This window comes from Mirounga angustirostris, unplaced genomic scaffold (assembly GCF_029215605.1).
Source record: "Mirounga angustirostris isolate CCGP_5_RB_7025 unplaced genomic scaffold, mMirAng1.0.hap1 SCAF_12, whole genome shotgun sequence".
NCBI classification, from domain to species: Eukaryota; Metazoa; Chordata; class Mammalia; order Carnivora; family Phocidae; genus Mirounga; species Mirounga angustirostris.
In genome coordinates this window covers 75628928-75641221 of record NW_026991720.1, presented here as the reverse complement: position 1 = coordinate 75641221, position 12294 = coordinate 75628928, and the positions used below count along the sequence as shown (strand labels likewise).

General features: G+C 39.5%; 2 protein-coding genes across 10 annotated transcripts in view; one reads left to right on the top strand and one right to left on the bottom strand.

Annotated features, from left to right (window-relative positions):
- The window catches only part of DMTF1 (cyclin D binding myb like transcription factor 1), a 59633-nt gene that overhangs the window by 36327 nt on the left and 11012 nt on the right, over positions 1–12294 (top strand). For 2 of the 3 annotated variants that reach the window (XM_045864782.3, XM_064575332.1), the window contains 5 exons: positions 2016–2101; positions 4287–4442; positions 4942–5316; positions 5864–6011; positions 6189–6889. In XM_045864782.3, coding sequence (XP_045720738.1) covers positions 2016–2101; positions 4287–4442; positions 4942–5316; positions 5864–6011; positions 6189–6298 — 875 coding nt within the window. In that variant the 3' untranslated portion in view covers positions 6299–6889. Of the gene's footprint in view, positions 1–2015; positions 2102–4286; positions 4443–4941; positions 5317–5863; positions 6012–6188; positions 6890–12294 lie in introns of those variants that run through there. The other variant, XR_010406546.1, reaches the window with a different exon arrangement.
- Positions 2897–12294, bottom strand: part of TMEM243 (transmembrane protein 243) — a 99711-nt gene continuing 90313 nt past the window's right edge. For 5 of the 7 annotated variants that reach the window (XM_064575340.1, XM_045864787.3, XM_064575337.1 and 2 more), the window contains exons 3-5: positions 10444–10494; positions 9352–9456; positions 2897–7953 (exon numbers count right to left, since the gene is read on the bottom strand). In XM_064575340.1, coding sequence (XP_064431410.1) covers positions 7831–7953; positions 9352–9456; positions 10444–10494 — 279 coding nt within the window. In that variant the 3' untranslated portion in view covers positions 2897–7830. Of the gene's footprint in view, positions 7954–9351; positions 9457–10443; positions 10495–12294 lie in introns of those variants that run through there. The other 2 variants (XM_064575336.1, XM_045864785.3) reach the window with 1 other exon arrangement.

Sequence of the window (12294 nt, the reverse complement as noted above, 5' to 3'; positions counted from 1 at the left end):
AGTTTGGGTATTTGCTTTAGCTTTCTACCAATGTGATAATGCATGAAGAATTTTTCTTTAGCCCTCTGCTTATTTAACTTTATAGCCTGAAGAATTACAAAGCAACTGAAATTACTGGTCCGCCATAAATATGAGAGCTGTTGGTTATAGATTGTGCACAGAGATTGTTAGAACTCTCCTTGGCTTTTGTGGTGACTATACTTACTGGGAATGTAGACATTTTAGATTTGGTACCTTAATTTTCACAGGATGGCTTTTTTAAAATATGTAGAATAATTGTATTTCTTCCAGCAAGAAATGTTGGTAAGAGGTTTTTTTTTGTTTTTTTTTTAAAGATTTTATTTATTTATTTGAGAGAATGAGAGAGAGAGCACATGAGAGGGGGGAGGGTCAGAGGGAGAAGCAGACTCCCTGCTGAGCAGGGAGCCCGATGCGGGACTCGATCCCGGGACTCCAGGATCATGGCCTGAGCCGAAGGCAGTCGCTTAACCAACTGAGCCACCCAGGCGCCCAAGAGTTTTATACCATATCAGTTATTCTTTGCATTCAGGCTAAAATCTCATGATTGTTTCTTCCTTTATGTTAGGAGTCAGAGACTAGCAAACTTTAAAGCCAGAATAGTAAATATAAACATGTTAGACTTAGCAGCCCACATAAGTCTTTGTGGAATTTTCTGGTTTTTAAACAGTCCTTTAAAAATGTAAAAACCATTCTTAGTCTTGAGCCACATTTGTCCCTGCCCATGGTTTGCTTACCCATGATGAAGGTTATTTATCTGGAATCACTTTAAATTATTCTGGGTATGATCTTAAGATTCCATCAAATAGAGAAATAGTAACATGAATCAGATGCATTTCTTTTGAAAGGTGTCTCATTTCTTTTCCAACAGAGAAGTATTTTAGTCGGAATAAACACTACACATTACAAGATGATTCCAAATCCTTTTTCACATGGATTTAACTAGAGGTGCAACTGAAAGCACCAAGAGATCCACATTTCATCTAGTCTTAATTCCTTATAACCTTGATCAAGTGTAACCAACACTGCTCAAGTCTAAAGCCTCAACTGACACACCTATAAAGAGATTATATACTGTGTGATCTCTAAAGCACTGTTCAGTCTCCCAAATGTGTTCTTCTGGGCTGGGCGGAGCAAGATGGCGGAGGAATAGGAGACCTAGATTTCATCTGGTCGCAGGAATTCAGCTGGATAGGGATCAAACCATCCTGAACACCTACGAACCCAGATGTGTTCTTCTGAAATAACTTTTTTTTTTTTTTTTAGAGATTTAAGAGAGAAAGAGCACAAACTCGGGATGGGGGGCAGTTGCGCAGAGGGCAGACTCCCCACTGAGCAGGGAACCCGACATGGGGCTCGATCCCAGGACCCTGGGATCATGGCCTGAGCTGAAGGCAGACACTTAACTGACTGAGCCACCCAGGCACCCCTGAAATACTACTATCTTATATTTCATGTTTGTGGTTCCTCCCAACAACTACGTGAGGTAGGCAGGACACATAGTCTCTGAACACGAGTAGGTTCAAAGCAAGCTATTTGCTCGGGAGTGCTGCTGCTGGAACAGAAGCCTGGTTTTGGGGGACTAACGTTCCAGGAATCCATACTGCTTATCAGATTGTCCAGGAAAATTTATTTTTTACCAAGTTCCTGTTGACTTGTTAGTCTTAGGGTATTCCTCTTACTTCTAGAACTATTTTGTGATCTCTACCAAGGCTTAGCAGATACTGTCTCTGTAACAGTCAGCTCTGCCCTTAAAGTACAGAAGCAACTGTGGAGAATAAATAGGTGTGGCCGTGTTCCTATAACTACTTTTTACAAACACTGGTAGTGGGCCGGATTTGGATATGAGCCACAGTTTGCTAACCACTAACCTGTGCCATCCCAGGTAAATCTGTTCGATTCCTTCTTGTAAGAAATTTAAATGACTTCAGGTTTCCGGGCAAATTACTCACTATGAGACTACGTGTTTTATTTTGTTGTCCTTGTTCCTACCACAGCTTCAACAGAGTCCCCTGCTGCTACTGTTGACTCGGAAACAATAACACTAAACAGTGGAACACTACAGGCATTTGAGATTCTTCCAGTGAGTAACACTTCACAAAACAGAACTTGGCATTTTATGCGTAAGAAAAATCACTGGTTTTAGCACTGTTACCATATAAACAAATGAAATAAAAACATGATTGGCATTCAGTGCAGCTGTCCATGTTTTTGAGGCCAGATCGTTAAACGAGGACATAAATCAGACTTCCACTTTTTCTTCATCTGTAGAGGTTTAAACCAATAACGTGCTTTTACATATGAACGTGACAGGGCTTAATGAGGAGGGTGCATGCTATGGGTTTGTATTGAGTCATAAACAAATGCTATCCATAACCAAAAAGTTCATTGCACTGGCCCCTGGGGATACAGAATTTAAGCACTGGCCCTTGGGGATACAGAATTTAAAAGTCCCAGTCCTAAATGGTGTAGCCACTTTACGGAAGAACCTTGCAGTTCTTCTAAAGGTGAAACGGTATAGTTAACATCTGAGCCATCAATTCTGAATAATTCATTCATTCAGCAGTAAAAAAGAACAAAGTACTAATACATGCTCCAAGGGTGAACCTTGAAAATGTTATGCTAAGTGAAACTAGCCACAAAATACCATAGAGTGTTTGATTCCCATTTATTTGAAGGGTCTAAAATAGGCAACTCTGTAGAGACAAAAAGATTAATGGTTGCCTATGCTAAGAGGTTTTGGGGGAGCTAAGGACCAAGATGGCTAATTTGAATGGGGTTTCTTTTGGCTGAAGTAGGGTAACTTTTTAAGTCTCCATTCTTACCCTGTTTTCTAAAATGGATAATACCCAGAATTAGCTCATTTTTCAGGAAGAAAATATAAAGTAGGTTTTATTTAAATTCTGTCAAGCTTTATTTGCTGTGAAAAACATAGGGCTATTAGGGCAAAAGTTTATCCTCTGCACAGTCAAATCTCATGAGGATAGTCGACATGGCTAAAGGTTCTCTTTTAGAACAACTTTGGAACCTCTACTAGCAATTTATTTAACCTAAGCTTCCACTTCCTAATTCTGTGGTCTCGAAAATAGGGATGTGTAATATAACCCTTTGTCACAGGTTGAAAACTTTTTTTTTTGGCCACCTCCTCTCTGCCCCCTGGCCAAATAATATACATACATATATTTAGAGTATGTGTTCAGGTTTTTACTTATTTGGGTCACAGATATTTAGACTTCTGTCCTAATTTATTAATAAAAGATGATATTGCCTCAGCTTCAAAAAATCATGAACATTACAGGAACTTAAATAAAATGCATATATTTAATACATGAAGTATTTATTGTCTGACCACATCTAATTTACTAATTATAAATTGTAAATGATCAGCTTTTATTTCTATGGAGGGAGGAAAGAAATCGAGTCCTACTTGAGTCCTACTGTGTGCCAGGCACCATTTTGTAATAATCTGTAATGCCCACAACCCCTTCCCTGAGGTAGTTATTATGCCTGCTTTAGCAATAAGGAAACTTACTTTCATTGAGCTAGTACCAGGAGAGCTATTATAACTTCAGTACACAAGACCACAGGCTCTAGGACTTCAACATCACCCTCTAAGTGTAAATACTTTCCCTGTGGGAGAAAAGGATAAACCGAACTCAAATTATCAAGCATAGAAGTTGAATAGTTTTGGGACAGTTCTGTGAAACCTATCAAGATAAACTTACTATTAGTTAACCAGCTTTTCAAAGTTACTCTTTTTCATTCAGAACACTAATCACGATCTCTGTACATTTCACCTTAGTATAAAAAATAGTTCCTAAAATTATACTATGGAAAAAATCTGTTCAAGTAAACTCTGTAGTGCCTTTTCAAAAATGTGAAACTTTTAAAAAGTGGGGAGAGTGCCAATTCTTTACATGCTAGACAGACCGTGAAGGAAGACGGTGTGCGGGTTACCGCACTGGACACAGTGGCTTATGCTACCGTGTCTTGGTGCCTTGAAATAAATGGCTAAGACCAGACCATAGAAATACATGGGAGTGAAGAGCAGGATCAAGGTTCTCTGTTAAACCTCCAAGACAAGTGTAAGGACGTAGGACAAGTCAGTATTATACCCTTCATTTTGTTACTTGAGGGCACCTTCAGGATCGGGAAGCACATTTGTGGCTAGTAAATTAAAGACTCCATTTCAGATATAAAGCTAGACTTAAGTAAGCTTATTTACTCAGTCTCTTGCACCTATGTTGATCTTAATTTTTTTGCTTCAGTCTTTCCATTTACAGCCCACTGGCACTCCAGGCACCTACCTGCTTCAGACAAGCTCAAGCCAAGGCCTTCCCCTCACTCTGACAGCTAGTCCCACAGTAACCCTGACGACTGCCGCACCTGCTTCTCCTGAACAGATCATTGTTCACGCTTTATCCGTATGTTCCATCAGTTCCTTGATTTTTCTGGTTTCTGTAGAGAAGACTGGCTGATAAGTGTCACCAGAAGCTTTTTGTTTTTAATACTATGAGAGAACCCATGTGCCTTCAATAATAACAGTAGGTCTAAGGGAGAAATGGATTATGTAGTCTAAGTATTGGAGTACCTGTTAGGGACCAGGATTAAGTGATACTAAGTTTAAGAGCCAGAACTAATAGAGTCCACTTATTAAGCAATTTTTCCTACTGCTGTTGTCTTAGGAGCATAGTTTTACACCATTACTCTGCCTTTACTGGGGTATAACCTTTGCCCCTGTGTGTCTCCTTACAGGAGATGGAATGATGGGGGGGCGGTGCTAGACCACTGCAGTTCCAGAGGTGAGAGGGCAGGGTTGGGGACAGGCAGGTGCCACCTGTAAATGGTAGTTGTCGCCTATAACTGAAGTCTGGTTGGGACTTTCTCATTTTGCCACTGATCATTTCCTTTGACATTTTATAGCCAGAACATTTGTTAAACACAAGTGACAACGTCACGGTGCAGTGTCACACACCACGCGTCATCATTCAGACTGTTGCCACAGAAGACATCACTTCTTCCATATCCCAAGCAGAACTGACAGTAGACAGTGATATTCACTCATCTGATTTTCCTGAGCCTCCAGATGCCCTAGAAGCAGACACTTTCCCAGATGAAATTCATCAGCCTAAGATTACTGTAGAGCCATCATTTAATGATGCTCATGTATCCAAATTCAGTGACCAAAATAGCACAGAACTGATGAATAGTGTTATGGTCAGAGCGGAAGGAATCTCTGACACCGACCTTAAACAAGAGGAGTCATCTTCTCCTTTAGCCCGTGCTTATGTTACTGAGGTAAGTTGCAATTAAGGGAACAGCCTCTGGGTTCTTGCCTTGAGCCTTAAACCTTCATTTTGGAAAAAGCCTAGCAATAATTTATGGGGAGGAGGGGGTCCTCCACCAACTTCCCTTTTTCTCGGGACACAAAATCAAATGCAAACTGTACCTGCGACCTCACAAGATGAGACAGCAGTGTGTTGCTCAGCCTTAGCACCGAAACTTTTCCCCCTGTACCCTTCCAACAGATTGAGATTTGTTTGTTGGGACCTATGGAACCATTTTCAGGAGAGTGGTTAGTAGTAGGTCTTTGTGGTACAGCTTAGCAACCTTACTTACCCCAGTGTAACAGCGCTGTTTCTTCTACGTTCAGGGGACCTAGAACTGAATTCCTTTTAAGTTCTGTTTTGTCCATTTTTATGCTTTAATTTTCTTTTCTTTATAAAATGGGATAATGTTTAACTATAAAGTCCTTTTAAACCTAAACGTGTTTGGGAGCTTAAGGAAAACTAAGAAATAGGAGTCAGAATGTCTTTTTTTTTTTTTTTTAATTGCTACCGTTTAGGATCTAGAGTCTCCTACCATAGAAGAACAAGTTGATCAAACAGCCATTGATGATGAAACCATACTTATCGTTCCTTCACCACATGGCTTTATCCAGGCATCTGATGTTATAGATACTGAATCTGTCTTGCCTTTGACAACACTAACAGGTACTGTGATACAACTCCATCATGTGCCTGATAAATCTTAAGGGGAACATCAGGCTACTTGATCCAACAGTAGTCATCTTGTTAAGATTTTGCACTTTGGTCGAGTACTTACTATACCTTCTTGACATGGATTAGAGTACATACATGTAAACTTACTTAACACTTAACTCATTACAGATCCCATACTCCAACATCATCGAGAAGAATCAAATATCATTGGATCATCTTTGGGCAGTCCTGTTTCAGAAGACTCAAAGGATGTTGAGGATTTGGTCAACTGTCATTAGGTAATTCTTAAGAGACAGGTAGCTTAGGCAGAGAAGCCACACTGTTAATTACAACATCTCCAAAGAAATAGGAGCAACTCCCAAGAGGCTTAATTTACCATTCCTTTGGCTTTTAAATAACTACAGTGCTTAAGCCACATACATGTTGCTGCTATGACTATTTACCTCCTTTAAATATACCATCTGAGGTCAGTCTTAGGACAGTGTGTAGATGAACTGAGTATGGAGGTCTTAACTGCGTAGATCCCTGTGATTGGTGTTAATTGTCAGCAGGGAATTTCATTCACTTTCAGCTACTGAGAAAAGTTTACAATCACCAAAGCTTATCTACTTCGTTTTACAAAGCAGTCATACTCATCTCTAAAGATCGGACATGGCTCTATCCAGTCTCAAGTAGGCCTGTTCATATTTCGGAGACATCCCATCAACATGGTGTAGAGCTTACCAGTGATGCTCAGAAATGTCACGTACCCTTAGTTTGAAAGGTGCCCAGCATCCCATACAGAGACCTAGGAGGGCACTGTGTGGCCATGACTATTGGTTTACCCATTGCTGGCAGTGGGAGCTGATTCAGGCTGGGTACACAAAGAAGCATTATAAGAATTAAGAATATTCACTACAGGTTTTTTATTACTTATAAAGGGAATATGGAAGAGAATAGCAACACAGCTCACCAGAAGCTAGAGTCTTCACCCCTTCAGAACCCACTGTTGTCAGTTTACAAAGTTAGCACTTTGAAGTAAAATTAAATGGGAAGGAAGTACGGTTGCCTACCCTATACTCCGACTCTCACATATTTTGCTATACAAATTACCCAGGAAATCGTTGAGGAAGGTATGAGTCTGCCCTTCACTTTAGTGCATCAGCTGGTGGGGTGTGACATAACTTCTCCCTCTCAGGCAATTTAAAAAAACAAAATTTGCTTCTGTTATAAAAGGAAAGAAATCAAGAGTCATTCATGTATTTACAGAGAAGGTGAAGCCAAAATTAGCCTCTAGGGCTTTAATGAACATGACCCCTATAAAAAAGTCACAAAAAAAAAAAAACCTTGTATAAATTATTTTATTTATTATTGTAATTAGATCTTCACAATCAAAGTTGTCTTTTCACCGTCTGTGTTTTGTTAATGTGAAATTGTAGTTATAAGCAAAAGTTGGTTGCCTAGGGAACAATAATTGTATATTCAGTTTAACAGAAATAAAAGAATATTTGTCTTAAAATGCAAGATTGTTACATAGCCTTTCGCCATGCACTTACATTATAAAAAGTCTAATTTCAAAAGTGAAAATTGCTTGTGCCCTTTGAGCTTTAAGGGTTGGAATGTTTAGGTGCAACACCACCTCCTTAAAGAAAAAGCAAAGCAATCTAGGCTATGTCTCCCCTGCAAGAGGGAATTTTAGATTTACAATTAACATGAAAATCATGTATCAGACTTGTGCAGGAGATTCTTCAGCATAGCTTACCCGGCTCTGACTCAACAGTCCTAATGTATAGCTTTGAAGAGACCTGGTAAGTATTTCTCCTTTGCAGCCTCACCTCCCCACGTCATGGAAGTACAGGTTCGCACATATACATAACATGATGATAGAAAATAAGATATAGTAAATTAGGTTTCTAAATTTCGGTTCTAAGTCTCCTTGTCGATACCAGTAGATCTAAAAGAAGAAGAATTAAATAAGAGTTTTAAGTAATAGCCACTAGGCCTGGCATGAAAATTTTTCAATACAACTGATTCTTTTTCAACTGTGACCAATTTCATCCATATATACTTTCCCCCACTGAGACAGTCTTTACGTTAGTATACATTTCTGAAACCAATGTGGCCAGAATGTAATTTTTCTCTTTATAATTCTAGTAATACCAAATTTCCACATCCAAGATCATACTTTTTCCTGCTTTCTCAGCTACCTTTTTTCTGTTCAAACCAGTAGTCATTCAATCACGGACAAGCCATCCAAGAATGTATACCTTGTAGGGTGGTTTTAAATGTATTTGAGTAAAAAGGTACAAGTCTCTTAGGTACTGGAAGGGATGACAACTTTTAAATTCTTACTAACTAGAGTCAGCTGTAGTCTTACTGAGAAAAGTTTACAATCACCAAAGCTTATCTACTTCGTTTTACAAAGCAGTCATACTCATCTCTATTATTGTAATTAGATCTTTTTTTTTATACGTTTTTATACGTAAGTTTTTATACAAAACTAGGTCATGTTAGTCACTCCTGGCTTTAGGCTGGGAGTGCGAAGAGCCATCTCTGGTAGTTTCGTTCCAAAGACTCCAGAAGTAGATGGGCTAACTCTTCCTCAGAGCAAAGGAGTAGAGCGGAATAAATTAATGAGATAAGCACATTACAGTGGTGATTTAAGCCCTGTGTGAGTCAAAACTACTGCTTTTAAGGGTTTATAGTTTTGGTTCTATCTCTCCTCAAGGGAAATAAAACAACAGCCAAGTAATTAATGACCAAACAATTGGCAAATATCTAAGTGAGGATCTATCACCGTCTTCGTTTATGTAAAGGAAAAGCATCTTTATGGTAAATAGTTGTACATTCTTGTGACAAGGATATAGCTGTAGCTTAAGATTTCCCAAGAGGTTCTTGGTGTTAATTACTTTCATTTGGGGAGATAAGCACAGAGATTAAAATAGACTAATTCTGTAATTAGAAGTAAATCCAGAATGCTGTATCTCTTCCCTTTAGAGCAGTAATGGCATTTGCCAAATCCTGCTGGGCCTGTAGGCAGTCCTTGAAGGAAGATGTATTAGGTAAATTAAACTAAAGCTTTGGCCACCCAAGTCTTAACTCTTTTTCCCCCTCCCCACTTTTTTTTTTTTTAAAGCTTTCAAAGGTTCCTTTTAGAATTAACAACTCCTGATTCCAGAAACAAAAAATCTGCCAATTAATATTCAGACTTCTGACATCCTTTGCATCGAGGTGGGGACGGGTAACTAGACATACCCTTTCTTACAGACCCAAGGCTGGGAATCTGTCCTACGTATACACTGCAACCTTCAGCCCTCCAGGATACTCAATTTAAATTCTAAATAGTACTCACAAGTATGCAGGCAGTAATACTACTCAAAGAGATGCAGACAGCAAAAAATATATTCAAAGGTTTTGGAGGTAGTTGAGGGAAAACAAAAGCACTGATCAGCGTTACCTGTATGAAAAGAAATTGTGTCAGGCCTTGGTTAGACTGGAGTTTAAGCAATGTCCTATTATAAAACACTTCACATTGTAAAATAGTATCTACCACCAGGTTTGCCTTCTGGAATGTTAGTATTTGTAAATCTGTTCCAGTATGTTACTTCTTTTAGTACTTCCTTTTCCTATCCTTTTCCTCCACTATGAAAGGAGACAAAACATCATAGCTCATAAAACTAGCTAAGCTCAAAATAACCCCTTGACAAAAAGAAAGCATTTAAACCTCATTCCCAGGATTAAGGATTACACTGGGAAAAGTTCTAACCTTTGTTACGTTATTTTGCATACGCCAACAAAAATTAAAACCAAAACGGTTTTTGAACATTTTGGGAAATACTGAGCTAGGTTTCTAATACATTGGAGTTCTGTTTCTATCACAAATAAAGCATTATACTCATTCTTTTTATTAAGAGGTCAATGAAACTTCACTAAAATTCTCTTTGATTTAATGAAATGCGATATAAAAATGCCCTTTTTAGACTATGGGAACTATAGCTATATTTTACAGCAGAAGTACCAAGCTACATTATACAAGATAAAGAATAAGGACCAAATAATCTTTAAAGGATAACGAGTGTGCTTTTAGGAACAAAATAAACTTAAGGGATTAGCAGGAAAGGGGAGTTGTGGGTCATATACAGAGGGGAATTGCTGGTGCCACTGACGAGTTACAAATTTAACAAAACACAGAAACATGGCAGACTCAGAAATAACTACTTACTTGACGTGGGCTATTTCATATACTCAACTGGGGGGTATTCCTGTTGTCAGCTGCAGTTCAAGCGGTAATAAAACTGAATACTAGACTATGACTAGAATACTCCACAGATTCATGTACTGGCCTCTTGTATTTTTTCTGAGTGTTAAACTGAACCACAATATTGACGCTTTCAAAAAAACTTTGGCGAAGAGCCTGGGTAAGACACAAAATAAACATACTTACTAGAATCAATAAGGATGTTAAGCTGCCAACAACTAAATTGATGATTCGATCCTGAAAGAGAAAAGAGTTCTTGAGCTCTATGATAGGTCCACGTCACTTTCAGAAAGGTACAATTCTAGCCACTGCGGTGATGGCGAATTAAGAAATGAAGGTCCTGCCCCTCTCTGAGCTTTACACACACATACGTAAGTGCCAGAAAGGCCAAGTGTACTGAGCCACCAGGGTGGAGAAGGTACTTTGGGAAGACACGGACCACTAATGAAAAAAGGTTTTCTGAAAGGACACGATGCTTTTACACTATATAGTCTTTTGAAGACTGGGAGGGACTGAATGGGGAAAGGATGCTTATAAATATTCCCTGTGCTGCTGGGAACAGTTTGAACAGAAGCAAAGGGACAAGGGCACTCGCATGGCCAGCCAGCCCAGGGCCTTGGTGACAAATATCAGGAACCAGACCGTAGAGGACTTTGAGTGCCATGAGTTTGGGCCTGCTTGTGTTACAACTTAGGTGTCCTTGCCTAACGTAATTTAGAAGTAGAGGCTACTGCTGGAAGGGATCACACAATGCCAGGGCTGGAGGCAATCTCACACCATCTAGGCCAGTGCTTTTCCAACTTAATAGCAAAAGCCTTTAGTAACAAAATAATCATGTGATTGAATGCCGAGCCTGGGGTCCTACCCACTGCTGAGCCTTCTTGTCATTCCCATCCCCACTCCAACCAATTCCACAGAAAGGTTTGGAAAACGTCTCATCTAATTCAATCCTTTTATTATAGATTAAGATAAATTTAGGTCCAGTGAGTATGGTTAAATTATTTGTCTAAAGCCCTACAGCAAGTGTGAAGCAACTTTTTAACAGGATTCCCAAATCAAGGTCACTGGTTAGATAAAGCTTCAGCTATAGGGACTCAAGTATTTTATATATATAAAACTAATATAATGTTAGTAATACGTAATACACGTGTAATATGTAGATTTGGTTGAGCTTACAGAACAGGGTCATGATAAACACTAAAGGCCACTGAGAATACCAAGTAGTCTTATTACTGAGAAGTCAAAACAAATCCGTAGTCTTAAAAGATTTTCGGTAGCATCTGAGCAGGAACAGCAGGCTATGGAACATGAGTAGGCAATAAACAAACGCTCACAGATCGAAGGGCACAGGAAGGAACAAGCAGAGCAGCAACTAAACACCCACTTCCAAGGTGTCTACATTTAAAGCGGAGAACCCAAAGATAAGAGGCAAGCCAAGCCGAGAGGAACAGTGAAGGAAAGCCAAGTATTAAATTGGGTGTGTTTGACCTAACCAAGGACAAACCCCTCTCTCCAGATCAAGGCCACTGCAATTCACATGTTATAGAGGACAAAGGTGACAACTCCAGCCACACCCTTACTAACCTAGAAGGACTCAGAACCAACTTTTCACCACCTTAGCTACAGAAGCCTGCCCGGCAACACCCAGAGTCTGAAATTACAACCATTTGTGGGCAAAGAGACCCAGGGGCAAATCACCGATCACTGGTCACTGGTCACTGGTGTCCACACACAAAACAAATGTGTGTCTCAACCTAAGTTGCACAGTCTCTTAATGGGAGTCCCACTGTTTTTACCTTGTGAAAAAAGTTTAACTTAGAGTATCTGCTCTCGTCTCTTTAAGAGTTCCGGGGATTTGCAGAAGTTTACGAAGGTCTGCATACCTCACAACAGCTCTCTTACCCATAGAAAGAAGACAGTGAAAAGGTTCAGGTGAGGGAGCCAAGCAGAATCACTTATATCCAAACAGCACAGCCAGATGCCAACTAGGATCAGAGCAGGAGAAAAAGTAATCATAGTGAAGGGATAGTAACTATG